Here is a 27,654-nt window from a genome sequence, read left to right as displayed (position 1 = left end):
CCTCGGAGCAATAGGCTATAGCAGATAGCCTAGGTGTGTAGTAGGTTACACCATCTAGGTTTGTGTGAGTTCACTCCATGATGTTTGCACAAGTTGCTGAATGACACATTTTTCAGAAAATGTCACTGTCGATAAGTGACACATGACTGTATTTATATGGCACATCACACTGTTTTTCTCACAGTTTAAGTGACATATATTGGATCTCACATTGAATGGTACAAAAATTTAGATGACTGGATCACCTTGCCTAAAGAATGAGTCAACAAAATTTTTTCTTCCCCCTTAGGAAAGTAAAGACAGACAGTGTAACTAGTAGCCACTGTAAATGAAAAGTAATGGCTTTCTGTATCAGTAAAGCTCTTATTATAATACCTGAGTCACTGTTTATTTTTATGTTTTCATTCTGAAGCCTAATAAGTCAATCAAAGACAGGTACTTATGCCAGCAAGCTCAACTTTATAACATCCATAAAGACCAATGATATTGGCATGTTAAATATCTCTAAAAATCAGTGATTATGGTATAATATCAACTAAGTCAACTATACATAGGAAAATCACTGTAAAAGAAACATGGTCCTATCTAATAACTTCCCTTTTTATACATTTCTGTATTATTTTATTTTTATGTTAATCATATATTACCATATATGAGAAATGACAAATATATATACTTTGATGACAAGTCACCTCATATTTTTAAAAATCGAGGAAAAAAGCATTAAAAACTGGTACTGGATTAGCTCATACATATATATGTCATATCATACATATACTACTTTTTTTAACCTCCACTTCCTGGGTTCAAGCAATTCTCCTGCCTCGGCCTCCCAAATAGCTGGGATTGCAGGCATGCACCACCACATCCGGCTAATCTTGTATTTTTAGTAGAGATGGGGTTGCACCATGTTGGTTAGGCTGGCCTCAAACTCCTGATCTCAGGTGATCTGCCCACCTTGGCCTCCCAAAGTGTTGGGATTACAGGTGTGAGCCACCACACCCAGTCATGTATACATTTTTTTTAAAAAATACCCGTTGCAAACAAAAAATGGTCATCAACATGGGATTAATGAAATTATGACCTACGCCTAAAAAGAAAACTATGTAGCTGCTAAAACAATAAAGCAAATCTTCAACAAATGATTTTTTTTAATTTCATGACCTCTTCTTGTGTGGAGGTACAAAGGTATAGTGAACTTCACTTGTACAATAAAGGAATGTATTTATATTAATTATAGACATACACACTTTCACATATACATATCCATATATAAATGATTCCTAGAATGGTAAGAATGGTAATTGTGTTTGACTCCGTAGGGGATGAAACACTGAAGGATCAGCTGCAGGAGGAAGGCTTACCTATCACTCTATATTCTTTACACTGCTTGCTTGTTTCTTATTGCTTAATGATTTATAGACACTCCTAATCAAGTTTTAATAAAAGCATACAGTATTTTACTTTAAGTGAGCAGGCTATTCATTCCTCACTATTTGTATGACCAAAGTTGCCATGTGAAAGAATATGATTTTCTTTCTGCATTGACATAAGCAAAGCACCTATCTTAAATCGCCTTGATTTATATACACTTCCTAGAGTTTGCATGAATTTTAAAAGATAACTAGCACTGCACAACTTTAGACTTTCAGCAAATATTTATAAAAGTCAACCAGGAAATACTGTAGAAAGACAAACAGTGTATGAGATGTGATTTGCAATCAGGTATATGCTATTATTTTTCTATCATTATCCACATCAAGAGTGGCTTTATCGTAACAACCTCCTTTCTATTATCATAAACTCACAATTTTCTTTTTTGAGACAGGGTCTCCCTCTGTTGCCCAGGTTGGAGTGCAGTGGCATGATTATGACTCACTGTAGCCACCATGCTTGGCTAATTATTTTTTCTTTTGTAGAGACAAGGGTCTTGTCATGTTGCCCAGGCTGGTCTCAAACTCCTGAACTCAGCAATTCTTGGCCTCCCAAAGTGATAGGATTACAAGAGTGAGCCGCTGCACCTGGGCTATAAACCCACAATTTCTATCCCCTGATTTTTTCCTCTAAAAATATAGTGACCCCTTTTTCTGACACTTAGATTTCATTTTCTTGAAATTATTGCCCCAAAGTCTGAATTTTTTAAACCAGAATGTCATGGCTTGGGATTGGTAGCACTCTAGTTTTCTTGAATGTAACATTTTGTATCATATTTACAGAAAACAATTCAGAATCTGCAGGAGGCGAGGAGTACTGAAAATATATGACACTATAACATCACGCAGAGCTAAGCAGTAGAATGAGATTTTCTTATTTTTAGAAATATATTTCCCTGTGGTTTCCTTCTGAGCACTACATACTCAGTTTTTGAAGCAGTTATTTTGTCTGCTAGCACCTACATTGGAACATGTTGCTATGTTCTAATACAGTATTTTCTCTTAATTTTTGAAGTAGCACAAAATTGAACTTTTTATCAATCTGTAAATTAAAACAAATTATACAAGCCAATGGTTCTAAACCCTTTTGTGGTTTATGGACCCCTTTGAGAATCTGCTGTGTGCTGTGGACCCTCTCTTCAGAACATGATTACAGACTCTTAAAGCTTATCCAGCTGTCTTCCAATGGTTCATAAAAATTGAGTCGCAAACTTTATTTCAATCTTTGACGAACAATAGGGAAAAACAGACAAATACAGCAGCTTCTTTAAAATTAAGCAATTTTATTTGCATAGTAATTAGGTTATTTACCACTGTTAAATAGATTATCCCTTGAGTTTTCACAAAGCCCTGTGAGATAGCAAATGCAATTATTATCATTCATCTATTAGAAAGTCATTGAGACTATTCACCTGAAGGAAGCAAATAACTCAGAAAAGTTCAATGACCTGGTCAAAATAAATTAATTAAACTAAATTAATTAAATTAAATTAAAAATAACTGGTTGGTCATTTCATTAAATCAAAATAAAAATTAACTAGGTGGAGAAATAGTCAAGTATAACACAGCCCTGTGGGAATGACTGGTTTGGGATTGAATTTTGTACATTCAAGCTATACTAAACAATTTTAAAAATTTTTTTATGTTATAAAAATTAGAGGTATGAATTAAAGCTATAAGAAACAATCAATTTTATGTTTTAAATATTAGTGGCAGAAATAAATATGTAAAAAATAATATTGGCTTACATTAATAATAAAATAGTAAAAATTAGTCAATAATAAAGTTAGCTTACCCTAAAAATTAGTACAGAGTCGTTCAATATACAAACTATTTTTACATATGCAACCTCATTTAGTCTTCACAACTCTTGAGAAATACCAGCCCCAGTTGACAAATGAGAAAATCAAGGATAATAGAACTGTGATTTGCCCAGAAAGACAACCCTAGCTAGTGACAAAGACAAAACCCTGAACCTAAGTTTTCTAAAGTGAGATCTGATGCTCCTTGTACTATATCACTCCTTTAAAAAAATGCAGAATTATTTTCCTTCTAAGCAGCATAAGCAAAACTAGTCTGTATCAATATGTACAGCACATGATTTTAGTTGTAGCATAATGCTAACTAGGAGGTCATGTCTGCAGTCTTTTTTCCATCAAGTTAAAACACAGCTTCACAAAGTTGTCTACAGGTACCACTGAAATTATATATTAAAGCATGTATACTTTAAACAGAGGCTATATAGGCCGAATATGACTTATTTCGTATTCCTCAAGATAGTATAATTTATAATAAGAAGTGTATATATATATATATGTAGGTCTTCATGCCAAGTTCCTGGCACACAGACCCCTAAAACCCTTGTAATTTCCAGAGCAAAAGGGTTACTAGGAGGATCTTTCATCCTAATAATTGGTCTTTGATCTTGGTTCTTGACACAGAGCTCCTAATCCCTTAGAATTTCCTGGGTGATAGGAGCATCTTTTGTTCTAATGAGGTGACTCTTACTGGGTTCCTGGATAGCTTCAGGATGGGGGCTGGTCACCAGAAAAAAAACAAACCATGACTACAAGTTTGGAACTTTCAGCCCCATCTCAATTCTCCAGAAAGGTGAGAGGAACTGGAGATTGATAATCAACCACACCTAGATGATGAAGCTTTCATAAAGATCTCTGAACTATGGGGTTTGGAGAGCTTTGGGGTTGCAGAACACATGGATGCATCCCAGAGAGGTTGTGGAATCTCCTCACCCCTTCCTACATCCCTTTCCCTATGTATATCTTTCATCTGTATCCCTTGTGATATTCTCTGTAATAAGCTGGTAAACGTCAGTAAACTGTTTCCCTGAGTTCTGTGAGCTGCTCCAGATGAAACCCAGGGAGGCTCAAACTAGTGATCGGCATGTGGAGTGGGGACAGTCTTGTGGGACTGAGCCCTTCACCTGTGGGATCTGATGCTAATTCCAGGTTGATAGCGTCAGAATTGAATTGAAGTAGAGGAAACCCAGCTGGTATCCAGTGGAGAATTGCAGAAAAATCCCATACATCTGGTGTCAGAAAAGTCCTGTGTCAAGTGGTAAGAACATAGTAGGAGAAAATTGTTTTTTTTTTTTCTTTTACACCCCTACTTCCCTTTTTTCTTCTCTAGCTGCTTGGCTTTGGCAATTTCACTCTTTGTTAGCATCTTCAATAAGGGATGTTTACGCCTAGAGGGGAGAGGTAGGACACATCAACCAAACTTGGCTGCTTGTTTGCTGTTTTTGCTTTAAAATTAAAGTTGGAAGGGGAAGAAATTTAAGATTAGCAATTAATGTGCATTTTTGGATAACCTGTGGCTTTCAGTAGTTCGTATCATCACTATTCATCCCAATGCTCTGTTAGAACCAAGAGTTGGCTGTATGGAATTCTTTTCCATTTGGAATGAGTCACATCAGCATTGTACTTTAGGTGCACACAAACCACAATAGTTAAACATGAACTTCATTTGGCACAGGTACTTTTTTGTAAACATCATGCCATATGCACCCTACCACATAAATAACAATGCCAATTTTCCAAGACTAAGTAAGATTGCACAAGTCTAAAAAAAATAAAAAGAATTAGGAAGAAAAGCATGCAGCTTAATTACCGGCTGAAAGTAGACAGGACTGAACAAACGTTGTCACATGCCTTTCTTATCAAATGAAACACCCAACACACATACAAAAAAAATTTCTGATAATCATCACACCTAGTTTTAATCACATTCAGAGCAATACTTGGATATCTGGTGGTCAGTCAGATGCTCTGCAAAATCTATAATCTAGAATGAACAGGTCTGCATTTCAGAAGTTAGGATGGAGGAATGACAAGAAAAAATAGGTTCTGTATTTATTCAGGGCATGAACTTCATGACTATTCCTTGCTTCCAATTTTTGGATAATTTCAAGACCACAACATTTAACAGTGATTGCTTCTCAGAAAATTAAAATATGCTATTGAAAACTTTTCAAAATTATTCAAGAATAGGTGAAAGTGTGTTTTGTTTCAGAATACAAGCAATTCCTGACTTGAACTACACTAGAGATATGGGCAACTATGATGCTGGTACCCAATGCCCAACCCTTCTCTTGCTGGAGCTTCTGTTAGATCTATAATATATTGTTATGTTTTTCTCCTGTTACTAAAAACAAACAAAAAACCCAAAACAAAACAAATTATGCCTAACGTCTGAGAAGATTATATCCCTAATGTTCCCAAATCCCTTTTCAGCTAGCATAGGATTCTGAGTACTAGGTGCTTTTCTTGCCTGATGTAGCATACATATGCAATGAGAAGAGGTGACTAATCTATTTCATTATTGCTTTGGAGTCTACAGTAGTATTTATGTAATAATTCAGCTTTATTCCCTATCAAATATACTTTTGCACTCTGCCAACTTAGCTATCATTCATAAGAAATTTTCTCTGAGAAACACATTTTAACTTAGAAAATAAATAAGACTACATGAAGATTTTTGAGTGGCAGGAGCAAATGTTATTAATAATATCCTAATATGTGTTTTATTTTCCTTAATTTAAGTAGATGGGATGAATAACACAGAATAAAATACCCAAATTTAATTTCAATTTTTGTATTTCAACTACACAATACCGGAAGTACATATTTTGGAAAAATAATCGTCTACTTTCACAAGCTTGCATAAAGAAAAATGCAATGAGATTGTAGAGCAGGAACTGGAAGTCACCTTGCAAAATTCATTGTCTTTTAAGCTGCCTGAGAGAACCTTAACTTTTCTATAAAAATGGACTCCCAAAATCCAATACACAATTCTCTGAGAACATGCAAGGGACTAGTGAAATGCCACAGAGTTATGAGTGTACTAAATTAATAAGTTAGCACCCAACATGCAGAGCTACAATGACATCATCCTTTGGGAAAAGGTTTACTGACAAATTCCACACCACTGCTTCAAGTCCATTCATTTCCAAGTTCAGGCAGTGGCTTCTGTGGTCATCAAGTTGAACAGAAAACACAATTTTTCCTCATCCTTTCAAGTTGTAGTTTTGTCCCACATCCAACAGAAAGAAAGGTATTAGACTCTGCTGAAAACACGCATAGGCTTTGCAGTTTTCAGTATACTTTCTGTATTTCCAAAAGTGACTCCTTTTTATCTGGAATTTCTTGTTAAAATTACTGCAAACTTTTAATTTTCTTCCTGGTGTTTGTTTTGTTTTGTTTTCATAATTACTTAAGCATTATACCAAACTGGAGAAATACAAGTTTGCAGTAAATCTGTGATTGTTATCATAATAGCTTTAGCAATTTAATCTAGGTAACAGCCAACTGGAAGCCCCAGTGGCAGGTTCAAAATATAGAAACAAAAATACAAACAAAAAATCATAGAAACTATTTAGCCAAATTCAATCTCTATGCTCAAGTGATAGAAAATAAGAGTCATTTGAAAATATGCGAAATATTGCTCTAAGGAAAAATTAAGTTTCCCATTAAGACTTAAGAGAAATGCTTTGGAATCTTAAAGTCACTGTAGACCATAGTGGCCTTCTTGTTATTTGCATTCTGACACTCAGACATAATAATTGAGTGATAAATGTAGGCAACTCCTGACATTGCAGTTCACTTTCCACTGGAGAATATTTTATTATTTTAAATATAATTATATTAAATTGTATTAACATATAACTCGATTAATATATAAGTGTAATTAATATAACTTTATATATTGATAAATTGTATACATTAATATCAATATATAATTTATATAAAATAATACATTAATATAATATATAATAATATAACTATATAAAATATAAATATACTAATCATATATTACATATCAATGTAATTGATATGTAATATATAATAAATTGATATAGTTACATAATTATAAAAATTATAATTTTAATGCTTTCAAGTAAAAAAATCTTCTTATAGTTTATTCGAATCCTTAAATTGGTCTTGAAATAGAATACAGTCGTCCATACATCATTTTTGCCAACTGCCTTTCCTGTAGTTTAACTGAAAAGCTTTAAAAACTCGTAAAAATTTAAAAACTTAAAAATTAAAAGCTAAGCCCTCTAAAGCATTATTCTGAGAGGACTATATCTCCATCTGTAAACTTTTTTAAGACCACATATCTGTTCACCTTTCACCCTCCTCACTGCCACCTAGTTCAATCAACATCTTTTCCCATATGGATTAATATATTAACATGTTTGTGAGGTGTTTCCTCCACCCAGTTCTCTGATTCTGTAACAACAACAATTCAATTCAATTCTACAGGAGTCCAGACCTACAGATTCAGACCACAGGACAGCTTCCAGGTCAGACACCAGTAGCAAATGGCATGCTGTGCTGCCCACGTTTCTGCCTGGCCAACTGCAAATTCAGGGATTCCCAGGACCTCTCCTCAGATTGGTTAACTCCCTAGAAGGATTCACAGAACTCTGGAATGCATTCTCCTTACTAATGCTGGTCTATTATAAAGGATATAATTTAGGAACAGCCAAATGGAAGAGATGCATTCCGGTATGCATAGAAGTAGGGGGTACGGAGCTTCTATGTTCCACAGCTTCCCCCAGCATACTACCCTCCTACCACCAGTATTCCCCAACCCAGAAGCTCTCTGAACTCCATTGTTTAGGGGATTTTATGGAGTTTTCATTAAGTAGGCCTGATTGATTAAATAATTGGCCATTGGTGATTAAACTCAACCTCTGGCCATTCTTCCCTCCCCAGAGTCCTGGGAGTGAGGCTGAAGGTTCCAATCTGCTAATCACATGGTTGGTTTCTCTGGCTATTAGCCCCCATCTTGAAGTTATCTAGCAGCCCACCAGTAGTCACCTCATTAGCATAAACTCAGGCATGGTTGAAAGGGGCTTGTTATGAATAACAGAAGACATTCCCATCACTCAGAAAAGCCCAAGGATTCTAGGAGCTCTGGGCCAAGAACCGGGGTCAAAGACCAAATATATTTTTGTATTGTGCCACATTTTTCACCGGTCTTCTACTTCAGCTTCTACCTTCTGAATGGCAGCCAGCATCACATCATGCTTGTTTGTCTTTGGCTTAAATCTTTCAGTGGCTGCCTACCGAATTTAGAATGTTACCATGACCTATAGAGTCCTACATGATCTTGCTGCCTCTTATCTCGCTAACCTCACTTCTTTCCCCTTCTCTCCTTCCTGCAGTCCCCCAGGCACTGCCTCAACTGTATTCCTTGAACATGCCAAAATCTGTTCCACCCAAATCTTTGCCACTGTTGTGCCCTTTGCCTTCATTAATCTTTCCACTTTTCTTTACATAGCTGATTTATTTTCATCATTCAGGGTTCAGCTTAAATGTCACCTCCTCAGAGAGTTCTTGAATCAGCCTCTTTAGAACACCTCCCACTCCCTGCTCTGGCTCCATCATCTATTCTCTATCATGAGTTTCTTTTGCTACATTGATTGCAATCATTCATGGTCTTGTTTTTAATGTACTGACTGGTCATTGGTCTCTTCAATCCCAATTTTTCTAGTCTTGCTGAATTCAAGAAGAAACAAACAAACAAAAAATGGGGGCGAGGTGGAGAAAGGAACGACTAAAATGAAGCTTCCTAAAATAATACAACATATAAAATCTTGGCCACATTTTTACTCCTTTCTCACAAAAACAAAAAAATATCAACTAGCACTGTCTATGAGTTACAAGCCTGATGCTTAAATATTCATTTCACTTTCAATATTTTGACTCCTGTCTCTTCATTCTATTAGTCACCAAGGCCTGTTGATTCTTGTATCCAATTATTCCAACATTTTATGCTTACTCCTGTCCTTCCACACCAACTCCAATCATCCCAGTCAATACATCCCTCCTTCCCTGGATCACTGCAATGCCTCCTAACTGCTCTCTCAGACAAACTGTCAGTATTCGCTAATCCTCTTCCTGACAAATGCTTCTTGTCACTTCTAAACTTTGACTTCACTTTTATTAAAAATCCAGGTTCTATCTTATTGCAGTAGATCCTCAAACATGGGATTATTTTCAATGCATTTTTTCCATCTAAAGCAGTCAATATTATTTCTCACTACTTCTTTAAACAAGTCTTCTTTAAACAATTTCTTTAAACAAGTCTACTCCAACACTTACCTTTCTATCCCCAAAATAAATCCAGCTCATTCCCCTTCTTGGATTTTTGCTTAGTCATGCCACAGACTGGGAGGCTTTTTCCCCTTCCTCAGTCTAAATCAAAACATCTTCGGCCAGGCGCCGTGGCTCACGCCTGTAATCCCAGCACTTTGGGAGACCAAGGCGGGTGGATCACGAGATCAGGAGATCGAGACCATCCTGGCTAACATGGTGAAACCCTGTCTCTACTAAAAACACAAAAAACTAGCCAGGCGAGGTGGCGGGCGCCTGTAGTCCCAGTTACTCAGGAGGCTGAGGCGGGAGAATGGAGAGTGAACTGGGGAGGCGGAGCTTGCAGTGAGCCCAGATCGCGCCACTGCACTCCAGTCTGGGAGACACAGCAAGACTCAAAAAAAAAAAAAGAAACATTTTCTTCAAGGCACAGTTCAAATCCAACTTCTCCACTTAAGACTCTCAGTTCCAGCCCATGTGTTCTTCGCTTTTTCTCAATTCTTATAGCACTGAAACTCCTGTTCTATGTTACATTTGATTATCCAAGACTTATTTTTGTTATTCTTCAGTCATTTCATATGTGTAAATGTTGTCTCCCAAATGAGACTGCAAGCAGGGACTATGTCCTTACTTCCTTTGTAATCCTGGCAGCAGGAGAAGTAGCACAGATCAGCAGGAGCTTCTTACCTTGACTTACAGATTAAAATGATTCTGACGATGACTCCCGTCAACTCCAAGCAGCCATTCTAGATAACTGGCACTAGCCAAACAGAGCACACTGTCTCTTACCCCTGGTCTTTTCCACATGAGCTCCCTATGCCTGCAAGGCTCCCTTTCCAACTTTCTTCACCTGGCAAATTCCTAATTCTATCCAGTCAACTGGGACAATGCCTACTAAGGAAAAGGAACCATCCCTCGCCTCTTTCTCACTCACCTACCCACCCAATATCTGTGTAAAGTGTTGCATCAATACATTCCCATTAAATGCTCTTAACTCACAACTCCTGGCACACTGTATTGTAAATGTGTATTTATCCACATTTCTCCCTGACTGATCTATGTACAACTTAAAACCGCGGGAATTTATTTTTTATCTTTATAGCAATAGAGCGATAGTGTTTTATTATTTGTTGAATTAACATATAGACAAACAGACTGGCAACGAAATATGTTGAAAGGGCTAATAACTTAGCCTCACAGGTATCAATATGGTGTTATGTAATTTCCAATAAGTCATAGTTCAGACCATATAGAATGCCTATTTGTTTTTAGTTTCAAAAATAATTATTATGCACCCAATATGTATCAGGCATTTGGAGATGCAGGCAAGACCCAAATGATTAAAAATCCCTAACTTCATAGAGCTTGCATTTTACTAGGAAAAATCAGCAAGGGACTATGGCTTTTGCTCTGACTGAGTTGGAAACCACAGAAGATTTCTGAGCAGAAGGTTGCTGCAACGCTGCTGGCATGCGATGATGCTACTTTGGACAAAAATGGTGGCAAGTTGAATGCTGAGCAGTGGTTAAAGCATGAATCTAATATAAAGGCAAAGCCAACAGGACTGGTATATGGAATGGAAGTGGCATATGAGAGAAAAGGAATGGTCAAGAATGGATTTCAGTCTGTGCAACTATGGAAGAGGATTTGTGAAGAATTTGGAAGGGTATAACTTTGGAAAGGGTGTTTAGATATATGAACAGATATTCTAAAATTTGGTCTTAAATTTTAATATTTTATTTTGTATTACACCCCTTGGGCATATTTCCAAGGAATAGTGAGGATTATGTTTGCTTCTTAGAAAAATTGATGAAATTGAACAGAAAATCCTTGGACAACTGTGGCCAACTCAGCTCCGTGAAACACTGCCTGTACCAGGAACCCTCTAAAAGCCAGTGCAATTTATTTTTCAAAACTCTCCCAACTTCTAATGTCATTTTAAAATGTCTTATGTAATGCAGCTATTACTAAAAGTCATAATTTCCATGATTGCTAAAAATCACTTCAAAGCTCACACAATTATTATCATTAGCAATTTTATTAATTATACTTTGAATTTTATGGAATAATGACTTTGATGTCAAGTGCACACTTAGAAAAGAGGACAAATTTTTTCTCTTGCCCTAGACCACCATAACCTAGTCCAAGATTAGAGGACATGGTGTTGACCACAAGAGTAAAAGACCATGCAGTAAAAAGTCCTCATATGGGTTACCCGGAATGATTTAATCCACTGAAGACTAAAGCCTGAGATAGAAGAGTAGAATATCTGGGCTGTCAGGCAGCTACCTAAAGAGCCTAAATGATCAGCTACTGTGCTTAATGGCTATAATTTGGAGTAAGGCTGGTAATAATGGTTTATATTTTTTCATGTGTTGAAGTGTATGTCTGCAAAACTTACTGTATTTGGGGATTCAAAAAATGAGACTGTTTATAAACATACAGGGCAACAGTAAGTCTGTATAATGACTGAGTCTCCTGCAAAATAATTTAGTGGTGGTCATGATGAGTTATAACTTAGACTTTTGAATTTTCATTGGCAGAAACAAACCATTCTCACTCAGTCTGTGAGCTTTTTTTCTTCTAGACTCTAAGTAGTTTACACAATAAATAGTTATTTCCATAGTAGAAATGGCCAAGATGTCTAAGCCCCAAACTTAACCTGTTATTATGGTTAGAAATCAAGGTTGCCATTCTTCCAGATTTTCACAGCCACACAACTTTTGACCTAGCTGATGGAAATGTAAGAGTAAACATAGTTTCTTGACCTCTCAAAAAAGGCAAAAAATCAGCATGCTAAAGTATGTATTTTGCTGGCATGCGATCCAGTGCAAAGAGGCACTACAGTGGATTCATATAACGATAGAACAGTACAAATACCTGTAGAAAAACTTTTAAGTGAGAGTTCATCCATAAATTTTCCATGTTCTCCTATTTAGTACTTTGATATAATCTGCTGACATGAAAACGTTATACATGTCATAATTTATGAATGATATCACAAAAATAAGATTGAAACTTTCAGGATTTCAACTTATTCCAAAGGTATGTGGAAAGAAAGAACTCCTTTATTAAAACATATTTTCTCACACCTGAAATTCCTTCATAACTATGATGAGTCCATTTCCTTCTCTTTCTTAAAAAATACACTTTAAACGCATCTCTTTCCATTAGCAAGCAGCTTTTCTCATTCTCACAGAATGACAAACATGGCTTTCACTATGAGATCTGTGTTTAGGTTTCCTGAATAGCTTTTGGGCACTGAATGACAAACTAGCAGAGAGGACATCTACATGTACCCATTCTGCTGCTTTAGAAGATACCAAGCATACGTGTGGGTAAGTTGAAAAAAGAGACCACGTTCATTATGCAACCCTTTCAACATTATAACAAACAACGCGATTTTAAAAAATCATCAGGGGCCTAAATTTTCATACTTTCATAATCCTCACATTTCAGTGTTAAATTTTTATGTATTTATGCTACTAGCAAAATATAATGTATAAAAAACAAGTCCTGAAGTAATCATCACAAATGACCATATTAACAGGCACAATCTGTTAAAATGTAGAGTTAAAATTTACAAATTCGAAAAGATTATATCATGTAAGAACTTCCATGAAAAGAATGTTAAAATTGTATTCAAATCATTTTCTGCTACACAAAAAGTATCAAAAATTCAGGAAAATTAAAAACTAATTGTCTAAAGAAATAATCATTTTAAGCTGTTTCTTGACATTACTACCATTAGTCAAATGACTGAACTGCACTGCTCCTGTTTCACATGTATTTTAAAGTCAACTCAGTATTCTAAAATAACAATGAATTCATTTCCATTATTCCTTTGTTTAAACCTTTAAACCCCCTTTGCACAATCAATTTACTATAATCTAGTTTTTCTATCTTAAGTAAAATGATTTTTGACCAACTCTGCAAAAAATTCAAACAAATGGATTTTATCTCACAAACTGTACCAAAACAAAAAACAAAAATAAGTTGTCTCCTACCTATGGTTGTAATAACAGTGCCAGCAAAGAAGAAGGAACTTCCCAAATCCCAGTGACTGATTTGATTGGAGGTGTTTCCTAAAGGTATAATCCCTGCATTTATTGCTGCCACTATTTGCTGCAAGTTTAAAAAGAAATTTATCAGTACACATGAATCACACAGAGGCATCAAACAGCATATTTTCCACCCCAGAAATGACTTATTTGACAAAGAGAATCAACTCTAAGATTTTGTTTTTCCATTTAAAATGTATACTATAGCTTAAAACTTTATACTGAAGAATTTAATACCACTTAAGTTATAAGAAACTGACATGTGATATCAAGTGAATTGATTGGCATGAAGGTTATAATATTGTACCAACATGCATTCATATTGTCATCCATTAACATATTTAATTACTTATTTGAATTAACAACTAAATATAACAATGTTCTGTAGTAAGCACCACAGCGTAAAAATAGCAGGTTGTAAACTATAGTTACAATAATACATAATAGCTTCATCAGAAAGAAAGTATTTCCCAAGTGCTGCTCATTTCAAACGTTAAATATATGATCCAAGTCTGGGTTGGCTATAACTGTACCAAGCCTATATCAAAAAGAGCTAAGGATGAAAAGGAAAGGCAACAGGACTTCACTTTCAGGCTTGAGGCAGTCCATGTAGATCTAGACTCAGAATTTCTACAGAGTTTAGTAAATTCTATGACAATGAGAATCACCAAAGCTCTGTAGATGACAATCTGTCAGTAATATTACATAGAGACCACTAAGATCTGTTGCTGAGAATGTTGAGTAGTACTAAGAGAAAGACAGAAAGATGACATTATAATCCCTTCTTCAATCATCACATGTTGGGAGGTGGGGGTTGGAGGAGGAGAAGCACAAAAGGTAAGACAATATGTTAGGTGAAAATGTATAGTAGAAGACAGACAGATTACAGGGGATGATGTTTCGGTTGGAAATATAGTTTTGGAGATCTTTACTACTTAATTTTCAAATTATAGAATTGGAAGAAACAACATTTGATAAGGAAATTAAAGGCCAAGAGAAGAAAAGTGGTTGGTTTAAGGTTACATAGTTTACTGGCAAATGGATAATAAGTACACTCTGAAAATGGGGTACGACTCAAGGAAGTCACTGGCGTATGGAAAAAAAAGGTAACCCATAGCTGAAATGTAATATAAAATCTCATTTCAGAACTGTTATGAAACATGTCTGTTGTCTTAATCTATGAATTAAAAAGTCAATAGTTCTGTGTAAAATTAATTAAATTGCATTGCTTTTATTTACTTTAGCAGTGATATATGATCTTTGTAAAAAAAAAATAAGAAAATACAAAAAGGCATAAAGAGGATAATAAAAACTATCCATAATTGCAGAATCCAGAGATAACCACTTTTAATGTATTACATTATCTACCCCTGGTAGTTTTATATCCTCTTTTACATAGTTGTATTTTCTACTCTTAGTTAATACTATTCCACATGCAGGTTTTTTTGTCATTTCCATATTTATTTAATCATTGCTCAAGATATAGATACATATGTTGTCCTAAAATTTGAATTAATATAAAATTTGCTGTTGTGAACATATTTATGTATAAATGTTTTCCTATTTCTGAACATTTCCCTAGGAGAGATTGCTAGGAATAAATTGGCCACGTTAAAGATTATGAATGTTTTCGGTGGGGCACGGTGGCTCACGCCTGTAATCCCAGCACTTTGGGAGGCCAAGGCGGGTGGATCACGAGGTCAAGAGATCGAGACCATCCAGGCTAACACGGTGAAACCCCATCTCTACTAAAAATACAAAACAAATTAGCCGGGCTTGGTGGCGGGCGCCTGTACTCCCAGCTACTCGGGAGGCTGAGGCAGGAGAATGGCGTGAACCCGGGAGGTGGAGCTTGCAGTGAGCCGAGTTCTCGGCGCTGCACTCCAGCCTAGGCGACAGAGCAAGACTCCGTCGTCAAAAAAAAACAAAAACAAAAACAAAAACAAAACAAAAAAAAGATTGTGAATGTTTTAAAGCATTTGATGTATAGTAGCAAATAGCTATCTTAGAAGGTTGTTTCAATTTACAACTGCCCCCCCCAACAATTTACAAATGCTTAGCAATATTTTTAATATTAATGACATTTATCTTTAATGAAATGATAAAATATATTTCCACTTATATAACCCTTATCATGAATAATACTGAACATGAATTACTCCTTTATCTAATATTAAATGCACACAAATATATACCTATACACACATATGCACAACACACAGTGAAGTTTGAGCTAGTTAATTCTATTCATCTGACTCTGTGTTGTAACTATAATATCAGATAAGGTAGGTCTCCCTTCATTATCTTTCTTTTAAACGTTTTTGTAGTTATTGCTCTGTTATTCCTATATAAACTTTAGAATTTAAATCTTATAAAAATTTTTATTTTCATAGATTTGACATATTTCCATTGAAATTTGTTATTTAACATATTTCCACTGAAATTTTAATGGAAATATGCTAAATACTTCACATACATTAAATGTTTGAAAATAGATGAAATCTATAAATTAAAAAGTAAACACTATTATAATACTCAAACTTCATGCCAAGGAAGATGGTATGAATCCCTATTTATTGAGTCCCCTATACTATACTGATTATATATTCCACATAGATCCATAAGGTTATTCCCAAATATTTCACTTTTTCAACTTTGAATTATAATTGGTTATTGCTGTTGTATATATACATACATATTACCAATCCTCTGCACCAGCAATTCTCAAAGTTTTTATCTTAAAATAGTTTACAGTCTCAAAAATTAATGAAGATGTCAAAGATCTTCTGTTTGTGTCAGTTATAACTATTCATATTTCCTGTATTGGTTTGAATTTCTGGTTTTTAAAATGTTCATGTAAAAATATCAAGAAAGTCAACCTAAGTGATCTATTTCTACAATAAATAATTATGTCTTCTAAAACAAAATACATAGTGAGAAGAGATGCAGTTTTACAATTTTATAAATCTCTTTTAATATCTGGCTTAATAGAAAACAGATGTATTTTAATATGTTTCTGCTTTCAATCTGTTGGAATAGCACATCACATAGTCGCTGGCAGACTTCATTGTAAACTCAGAAAGTGAGACACATTATGATGTATTTTTTATATTGAAAAGACAAAAACATATTAGTACTACAGAGAAAATATCTTTGGCCAAGTGTGGTGGTTCCTGCCTTTAATCCCAGCACTTTGGGAGAATGAGGCAGGTGAATTACTTGAGCTTAGGAGTTGGAGACTAGCCTGGGCAATACAGTGAAATCCCATCTCTACAAGAAATACAAAAATTAGCTGGGCCTGGTGGCATAATCCCAGGTACTAGGGAGGCTGAGGTGAGAGAATAGTTTGAGCTTGGGAGGTCAAGGGGACAGTGAGTTGTGATCATGCCACGGCTCTCTAGCCTGGGTGACAGAGCAAAACCCTGTCTCAAAAAATATATAAATAAAATAACTCAGATCTTAACAAACCTCTGAGGGGGCCTTGAGGACCACATTTTGAAAACAACTGTTCTATACTGAACTTGTTATTTTTATTTGTTTGTTTGATTTCGGTTTTCACCTGGAAAACCAAAGTAAGCAAACTTATCACTTAGAAATAATGGTATTTTGTCTCCACATCTTTCAATAGCTATGTATTATTGATTTTCATCTCTTATTGGACTGAACAGTCTTTCCAGATCTAAGTTAAATAAGAATAATGACAACAGATTCTTAATTTTTGTCACATAAAATCATCAACGGTTTAAGCGTTTAATCATTAAATATATTGGCCATTGGCAAGAAAATGGCATTTAATTAAATAAAATATGACAACAAGCAAATAAAAAAGACATAAAACTTTTAAAAACTAAAAAAGAATTTGGAAAATATTTTAAGATAGCAATAAACATATAGGAGATGGAACAGAGGTAATAAGTGAAGAAATATAAAATGGTTCAATTTTAGCATAAATCAAATAAAGTTATTGGTTCATATACTCTAATCTAGTGAATTCATAGGCTATGTAGCTTAAAAATATGTATCAAGGCTTCATAAATCTGAAAGAGTTGCTTGTGATAATCATGCTGTTATCTAGTTACTCTGGAGGAAATGGCTTCACAGTTAATATACATGGAAATGCCACAGATTCACGTGCACAAAAACAATTAGGCACAGGAACAAGGGCATCTAGGCTTGTAACTCTCAGGAAGAACTAAACATTTCCAGTAAAAATCAGGGAAGGGGAATTTGGACAGATTATAATTGAATCAAAAGTATATTTTTAGATTTTACGTACATTTCTTCAACACATTCATTTATTCAAAAATATTCAGCAGTTGTAAATGGTACTAAGTGATGGGGAAGCAACAGAAAAGAAACATACATGGTGTTGTAGATGAGAAAAGATAAGGTAAGCCTTCAGACTCCGCCCCCATTAATTAAAATTATTTTATTGATATAGCAATTGATTTAATATAGTCTTCATAACCAGCACTATGATTTTAGCTTATTCTTTTTCTCATCAATAATGAATTACAACATCACCCAGACACTTGGATAAAGTCCACAAATTATTAAAATTCAAAAGAAGCAAATGCAGACCTATAATCAGAAACAGTAGTGTCTGGCAACATGTGGGTTGTAAATAATTATCACAAGAGCTGTAATTATTGAAACAGAGGTTTGAGATAGAGCTAAGGGTATGTCAAATCACTATGAGAATGAGTCTACCATGAGGTCTTTCTCTAGAATATTCTTGTAAGTCTATTTTGTATTTTTGTGTGCGGTGTCTTGGTCAACATCCACAGGAAATTGGATGTCCTTTCCCACTCACTGACGTAGAGCTAAGAATCTCTGAAATTTCAACATCAGTTCAGGTCATCAGAGTACTTTTCCAATGCCTTCATGAAAACTGTTTCTGGGTGTGCCACATTATGTGGCTAAAGTAACATAACCACTGAATAGATAATAAAATTTCACTTTTTCATTAAAAGCAACTTTTCTGTACAATCAAGTCATGTTGACAACTTATGAATAAATTGAATGGTTTAGGTTAAGATAAGCGAAGATGGAATCCTACGTATTTCATCCTAATATATGATTACCTGAAGTGCTGATTAATAAGAAAGGGCTTCCAAACTTAAAACCTGCCATAGAAACAGTAAAAGATAATCTTGATTGGATTCACATTTAATTTTGCTCCTCAGTTTATAGACAAGCATAGGATGTACACTAAGGAAAATTAGTTGAATACATGCTTCCACTTAAGAGTGTAGCATTAAACTTAAGAAATAGAGCTCTAGGAGGTTTATACTCATACACATGATAAAGATAATTAGGGAAAATCTTGGTTTCCATGACAATGGTGGCTTTAGAATCAAAGTTCACAGAGTTCTACTGTGAATTTGTGGATTCTTGAATTGTAAATGCTGATGTCTCAATGCCATCTGGCATTTTGGATCTTTATTCAGCTTTAACACCAAACAATGATAAGACACACTTATTTGTAAGTATATGGGACTAGTACAGACTTGGCATTCAAGGAAGTGACTGACAATCATGAAAATGTTTCTGTCAGTCCAATTCCAAGGAACAGCTTTTCGTGTGCTATAAAGTACTAGAATGGCCATGTTTTCATTAAAGAAAAAGATATAGGGAATTTAGCAATTTTGGAAAAGCCTGAAGAATGTATTGCTTTCAGAGTAGGCTATATTGTGGATCTTAAAATACAAATAGCACCAGAAGTTCTGATTCTACTTATTTTTCCTACACAGAGATGTTTATGTTCATCAAAACAACACAGAATGTTTTGAACAAATTCCTCCTCTGTTACACCATAATCAGGATTCCATTAAAATATGCTATCACACCTATCATCCTGAAAGTAGAATCACAGTAATAATTTGAACACTTTTAAGTGATAAAAAAATTCTGAACTGCAGGTACAAGAGATTAACACCTAATTAGTTTATACCAATGATGTATGTATAACTGGTTCGATGCCAACTTATTTCAATTGGATATTTAAGATTGTTTCCACTTTTTCTCCTTTTTAAAAAAAACATAGTTTCCAATAAATTGTACAATGACAAAATCGGCTTATAATTATATGGACATATATACAGTTACACAGCTCCTCAAACAGTAACAAGTATTGTCTTGCCAAATTTCTAGTAGTTGCAATTATAGATCTTTATTTGTGACCCTTTCCTTGGGTGCTAAACCAGTTTCCACCCTGAGAAGAAACTAGTCTTTAGGGAAGGAATCCAATCACACATCCACAACACTGCATCTGACCATTTCAACCCATGTAAGCAAGATTATTTTTGAAAACTTGAAGAATGTGGGATGAAGAAAGTAAAATAATAAATGATGCTCTCATTGCCAAAAGACATTGTGGGAAGATAATGGTAGGTATCATTACGACTTACAGTTGCACCACAAAAATAATCATCACCCATCAATAATACACAGTCATGTGTGAGTATTGTTGCCAAAGTCTACAGGATCCTCATGCATCTCATTCTTAACCTCTGACTATGTGTCAACATTATGATTACCTTATTCCGGATGATGTGAACTGTTTTGAATGGTCCTGCTATTAAAACTAGAGAGTATCTCAACATGGCCCTTACTCTCACAGGCTCAGAATTTCACAGATAGCACTGGTGGAGCCTAGGCAACCTTGACTGGCATGTCTGAAACAATGAGGAACCACACTGGATTATCCATTTTCTAAGTAAGTTTAAAATATACTGGACATATATGTCTGGAATGTTATGTTATTTATGGACATGATTTATACAAGACACTCTTCCTCTAACATCAGTAACATGTGGCAGTCTTAATGATTGGGCTGCTTCTTGGGCCATTTCACATATCAAATTAGGTTCCACTAAGGGGCAGCAGGATACCAGACCCATCTTCTTTACCTCTTTGTCCTTTCATGATATTCTGGAAACTAAAGTATGTCACTGGATTCCTTGCGTGAAATAATATTCCTGTCAAGTGCCACTAGGACCCTTAATAATCACACAAGAGAGCAAACAACTTCTTGAAAACCGCACTACACTAGCATATTGCTCTTCAAGAATATTCCATGAGCAGTTCTCAGTTAATGCTAACACTAGGCTGAAGCATATAAAATTGCCAATATCTGAGCATTTGGTGCATGCAAAATGGCAATTAAATATGAGCATGCAAAAGAATAGTACTTGTGTTTTGATCAAAAGTGTGTAATAACTTACTAAATTTCACTGCAGTGTGATATTTATTAGTGCAGAATTAACGCTAATTTCCATGAACAGGAAGGACATTGTTACTAGCAAATTAATCGATTAGGCTCTCTTTACAGTTCTACAGCGAAGGATACATATTTATTAAAGGAAAACCCTTTATTACTTAGAATGTTATTCTGAGAAAACATAGACTGATTGTTGAATCCTTATTGGAAATTCAAGTTGTATTCCATTTTTGCACACATCTGAGAAATCCAGAGATACTATTTAGCATTTAAGATAATTAAAATTTATAGAAGTTAATTCATACATCCACGATTTGATATCAAATTTTGTGACTCATTACATGAAACTAGTTTTTCCGAAATTCTGTAGTAATATGGACATGGTACTTGTTTTATTTTTTTCTAGGAAAAATACAGGCATCTGCCTAAATATAAAATGCAGAAATCACAGAGTTATATTCCACAATTAAATGAAATGTTATAGAGTATTGACATATATTAGATTTTCAAAACCTAGCATCAATAATCTTTTTTCTTTTATAAAAATACATTTCTGATTTCATCTGGAGAAAAAAGATGGAGTAGTACTTTGCATATTTTATACAAAACATAGGGGTTAAATCATACTATATTTAGCGACTGATAAGCATACTTTCAAGGTTCCCCCCCAGTATATTTTGTAAGGAAGATTTTGTAAGAAACAATATGCCATAATGATTTTAATCCATTGTTTTTGTTGGAAAAATTATGAGTCAAAATATATTTATTTCACGAAGATTTTTTTTAAATAAAATTTAATTCTTATTACTGAAAAGGGATATTTTCCACAGAAAGCAGTTTTTGCACACCAGACTTTAAGGAAGCACATCTAAAAGTGAATGTCTTGCTTACCTTCTCATCTATTTCCTTCTATTTGGGGATTATGCAACTGAGTGTCAAAGCTATTTTTAAACAGACTAATGAAGTGTACAGCTTTTTTCTTGCTCTTTTGAAAGTGTAAATTTACTTTCTATTAGTAGAAACAAAAACTTAAAATTCAAAGCAGGGAACAACAGATTTGAGAGCGGATATCACTGAAGGGCCAGAAACCATGAAGCATACTGCTGGGTATTTGGGTTGTCTTTCCTGATCATATCCATTTAGGGAGATTTTTTTAATCATAAAAGTAATATACATATTATTGGACATTTGGAAAAATAATACTAAAGTAAAAAATCAGTCACCATTCCTAAAACAGTATTTTGCAACATGCATATATTCATGTTTTAATAGTTATAACAATAAATCTGCTGAAAACTCTTTTCATATAACATAAGCATATTCCAAGGCATTTTGTAGTCTTCAGAGCCATCATTTTTAAGGACTGCAATATCTCACCGAGTAGCTACATTTAACATAGTTTACATAACTATTCCTCTATTATTGAGTAAACCTGTCTAATGTCTAAGGGCAAGTAACCATTAGCTGACTTGTTACAGAGAAGATTTATGTATCAGGCAAGGGCTGAACTGGAAACACTGAAATTCTTTCTTCTTTGAGTCTCAATGAAATGAGCACAGTGCTGTATAGGGAAAAAAAATCATGATGAAGACCCTATGCAACTCTAAAGGAGCCAGACTACATATGTGAAGCAAGCACACCAAAGCGGCATTTCCCTGGCGTGCATTTTTCCATGAGTCTTCCTAGATTCCATATTATTGTATGGAATAATATTTTATGGGACTATTAATCTTTGTCTATCTTTCCGGCCACCTTATACCCCATCTCAGCATGAGTGGAAGAAAAAGATTAATAATAATAATAATAAAGGAAAGCATGAAAAGAAAAGGAGGTAGAAGAAGTCAGAAAGAAACCAAAAGGCAAGGAGAGAGGAAAAAGATCAAGGTTGTTTAGTTTAGTAAGGAAGACACAGTTCTAGGAGAGTAAGATATTTATTGAGGCAGTTCCTTTAAAAGAGGCGGTCTTTAAAATAGGATTTGAGTAGGCAGGAGACTGAGATCAGGGAGACAGTACCTGAGACAATATTTTTGTACCATGTTGCCCAAGGCATGCTACACTAACCCACATTTATTTACACACTATTTTCCTAAGGCCTGAATTTCTAAACTGATGAGAAGAAAAAGGCTAAAATGTGAAAAAGGATGTTTTTCTCTGTCAATTACACACATCCATAGGGTTCCTAAATTTGGAAAATCTGTTGTTTTTTTCCAATAGAATGTCACTAATCTCTGTTCATTTGATTTCCCAGGGCACTTAAGCCTATAGTTCCATAATGGATACAAGTTGAAACAAAAAGAAAGTGTTTTATACCTATATAAAGGTAATCACAGGGAAAATAGTTATGAAAATTATTCAAGTTTCCACAGAAAGGCAATATTTTTATGTAAGTTTTAAAAACAAAAGGATTTTTTCCTGTTCTTCCAGAATCATGGTGAGAATTGAAACTAGAAAATCATGGTAACTAAAATATCATAGTGAGGATTGAAAATCTCAAGCTTTGTACACACTACACACACACACACACACACACACACACACACACCCCTGACAAAGTAACCAGTTAACACAATTTGTACTTGAATAAATCAAACTTCCTACAACCCAAATTAGTCATGAGTAAAGGCACTATACTAAGACATTCCAATAATATCCTGATAGACAGATCCTGTTTCAGGCCCCATAAAATGTGTATTTCTCACTTTGAGTGAGTTGACTCATTGCCATTAATAAGCCTACAAGAAATTTCTGTGCTTTTAGGCTCCAGGTAAAACTTCTTAATATACTGCAGAGGAAGTTTATTAATGACTTGCTAACATTATGCAGAGAAAAGGAAGTCTTGCAAAATTGTTTAATATGTTTGTATTTCTTGGCTCAATGTCACAAAATCAAGACAGCAAAAATAATATATAACTTCCCAAAACATAGTGATTCATACTCATTCTGTCTTAGCTTCTTAGCTTTTTCCAAGGTTCCCCCGCCTTTCTCAATTACACACCCATACACTCACCAGTTATGGCAAACACTGAATTGGTTGAAATCCATTTTGAGAAACAAGAACCTGATAGAATTTCTTGCCCTTTTTGAGCCAACTGGAATAATGGAGCTACCCTTTGACATCTGTCCAGTAGTTATTACACAAAAATGCAATTAAACCCTTCCCTTAGGCACTTCTTTGGCTGGCATGAGTGTGTCACACGACAACCATCAGCGCTGAAAACGAACTTGGCACCTTTCCTCGTGTTTTCTACATTAGTCACACACGTATGCTGTATTGTTCATCTTCGTTCACACTAGGATACTAATTTCAACAATGCTTCAGAGCACAGCACCCTATGAAAGGGAAGATGCTTCAAAATCCTCATAAGCATGAGGCTGGTAAGTCTTCTCTCCACTTCATCTGTCTCCTAACTCCCACAGTCCAAGATATGTTTATGTTGGTGAAACACGCAGAAAACTTTTAAACCAAGCAGGGAAAGAGAAGAGTAAAAAGTCACAAAAAAGCGACATGCAGTCTCTCGAGGATTCAGAAGAGGCATGGAGGGGAAAGGTTATGGGCATTAGGAGATGACTAAATACACTTGAACCTCACTCACACTTTCATTTTTAATCACTTGCTGTATATCTGTTGGGGCTGTACATCTGTTGGAATTACATGCCTGTAGTCCCAGCATTTTGGGAGGCCAAATTGGGCAGATCACTTGAGGTCAGGAGTTCAAGACCAGCCTGGTCAACATGGGAAAACCCCATCTTTACTAAAAATACAAAAATTATCTGGGCGTGGTGGTGCACACCTGTAATTCCAGCTAATAAGAAGGCTGAGGCATAAGAATCGCTTGAACCTGGGAGGAGGAGGTTGCAGTGAGCTGAGATCGTGCCATTGCACTCCGGCCTGGCAACAGAACAAGACTTTATCTCAAAAAATAAAAATAAATAATATCTGTTGGGTGTCCTCTAGACAGCTACTTCTCTTTAAGTTAACTAGTTGAAACAGCAGTGCAAGACCTGAGGGGCTTCACCAGAACCTTGTGAGCATTATGCATATAGTGTTACTTAAGAGGGATCAGATACATACTTATCTTTCATAAAAGCTGAGGCAGAAAGAGGCTAAGTGGGTCACTTGGTCAAAATAAGTAAAATATGCCAAAAGAATAATAAAATTACTTGGCAAGCCAGGTTCAGGTCTTGGGGTTGTATTAATAGTTCAGCTGTATTACAGCTTTGGTTGCCTAGCCTTAGCTATCATTCACAATATTATTTCTGTGTGGAAACACTGAAAGCTCTAAGCAAAAACAAAAATAAATAAATTTATAAATAAATTTTTTAAAGAACGAACTCATAAATGTGAATGTTGGTGAACATTTTATTTTATCCACATGGGTATGATGCATTCTAAATAGTTATCAGGCCTTGCCTTATATGTTTATGTCGCATACGGCCTATGTGTCCAGTATAATGCTAACTACTCAAGAATCATTTGTAGTATATTCTCTGCTTACTGATTTTTTAGTAGACATGAAATCACTATCATGACCTGACAGAATATAGTCAGCTATTAAGTGACACGTGACTATATGTATTCTATAAGTTTGTGATAGTGAGAAATGTAATAATGAGAAAGGTGTTATTAGGCAATTTCATCATTTTGTGAACACCATAGAGAGTACTTCCACTAACCTAGATGCGATAGCCTACTGCACACCTAGGCTATATGGTGTAGCCTGTTGTTCCTAAGCTATAAACCTGTACAGCATGTTTCTGTACTGAATACTTCAGGCAACTGTAAGACAATGGTAAGTGTTTGTGTATCTAAGCATATGGAAACATATGATAGATACAGTAAAAATAGGGTATAAAAGTAAAAAACGGTACACTTATATGACTGGAGTTTGCGGGACAGAAAGTTGTTCTGGGTGAGCCAGTAAGTGAGTGGTGAGTGAATGTGAAGGCCTAGGACATCATTGTACATTTAGGGTACACTGAATTTATTTTAAAAATAAAACTAACTTTCTTCAGTAATAAATTGGCCTTAGCTGATTGTAAATTTTTCACTTTATAAACTTTCTAATTTTTTGACTCTTGTACTAGCACTTAGCTTAAAACAAAAACACATTGTACAGCTGTATAAAAATATTTTTTTATATCTTTATTCCATAATCTTTTTTTAACTATTTAATTTTTAAAAAATTTTAAGCACTTTTAAACAAAACTAAGACACAAACAAATTAGCCTAGGCCTGCACAAGGTCAGGATTGTCAATACTACCGTCTTCCACCTCTACATCATGTCTCACTGGGTTTATCCCGGGGAACGGAAAGAGAAGACTGAAACATATGTCCAACAAGCAGACTTTCCAAAAGGCTTCTTGAGGGACTGGTGCCTGTCTTGTCCAACTAACAGCATTAACAGGACCTAATATGCTCTAGAAGTCTGGGAGCCACTGAGAACAAAGACGAGCTGAGCAGCATGTGGTAGCTCCAGAGAGAGCAAGAGATTACAAGCCCCTGAAAAAGAAAAGAGTAAATCCCTGTACGTGGTAACTTACATGCACAAGTCCAGAGAATGCACAACTACAAAAAAGATTTGAGGCCCACAGAATCTCTAGGCAGGCTGATTAGGGCTGATTGGTGATTAGGTATTTCCCCACAAGAATCCAGTCCTAAGAGATTTACAGTGGTGACTCTTTATTTCACATGCATAGGTCCCATCACAAAAGTTACAAGGCACATAAAGAAACAGGGAAACATGGCCCAATTAAAGAACAAACTAAATCTCCACATACTGATCCTTAAGTAACAGAGGCATATGAATTATTTCATAAAGATTCAAAGTAACCATCATAAAGATGTTCAACAAGCTCAGAAAAATAATGTATGAACAAAATAAGAATGTCAACAAGAGACACAAAATATAGACAAGAACCCAACAGAAATTTTGGAGCTGAAGAATACAGTAATTTAGTGGGAAAATTTACTAGAGTGGTTCAACAACCAACTTGATCAAGCACAAGAAAAAAAAGAAACAGTGAACTTCAACAAACATCATTTGATAGTATCCAGTTAAAAGAGCAAAAGGAAAAAATAATTTAAAAGAGTAAAGAAAGCCTAGTGACAGAGGATACACCATCAAATGAATGAATATATGCAAAAAATAATAGTCACATATAACAGCCCAAAGTTAACATTATACTCAATGGTGAAAAACTGAAGCTTTTCCTTTAAGATCAGGAACAAGACAAGGAAGCCCACTCTCACCATTCATATTCAAATAGTACTGGAAATCCTAGGTAGAGCAACTTGGCAAGAAAAAGAAATAAAACACATCCAAATCAGAAAAGAAGACACGAAATTACCTCTGCTCTCAGATTACATGAAAAGACATGCAGAAAATGTAAGTGCATATTACTAAGTGAAGGAAGCCAATCTTACCAAGCTACATGCTATATAATTCCAACTGTATGACATTCTGAAAAAGCAAAATTATGGGGACAGGAACAAGACTGTGGTTGTCAGGATTTAAGGGGTAACGCAGAGCACAGAGTATTTTTAAGGCGGTGAAACTACTCTTTAGGCTATTGTAATAATGGATGCATGACATTCTATGTTTGTCCAAACCCATAGACTCTACAACACCAAGACTGAGCCTTAACGTAAGCAATTAGGTGATAATGATGACAATGATGTGATAGTGATGTGTCAATGTAAGTTCATGAATTGTAACAAATGTGTAACTCTGATGAAGGATGTTGATAATGGAGAAAGCCATGCATGTGTGGGGGCAGGGAGTATATGGGAAATCACTGCACTTTCTGTTCAATTTTG

General features: G+C 35.2%; 1 protein-coding gene across 3 annotated transcripts in view; it reads right to left on the bottom strand.

Annotated features, from left to right (window-relative positions):
• KCNK2 (potassium two pore domain channel subfamily K member 2) overlaps window positions 1-27,654 on the bottom strand; it is a 235,503-nt gene that overhangs the window by 93,732 nt on the left and 114,117 nt on the right. For all 3 annotated transcript variants that reach the window (XM_005540842.4, XM_005540841.5, XM_005540843.5), the window contains exon 3: window positions 13,561-13,678. In XM_005540842.4, coding sequence (XP_005540899.1) covers window positions 13,561-13,678 — 118 coding nt within the window. The remainder of the gene's footprint in view (window positions 1-13,560; window positions 13,679-27,654) is intronic.

The sequence above is a fragment of the Macaca fascicularis genome, chromosome 1 (assembly GCF_037993035.2).
Source record: "Macaca fascicularis isolate 582-1 chromosome 1, T2T-MFA8v1.1".
Taxonomy (NCBI): Eukaryota; Metazoa; Chordata; class Mammalia; order Primates; family Cercopithecidae; genus Macaca; species Macaca fascicularis.
This window is presented reverse-complemented; position numbering and strand designations above follow the sequence as displayed.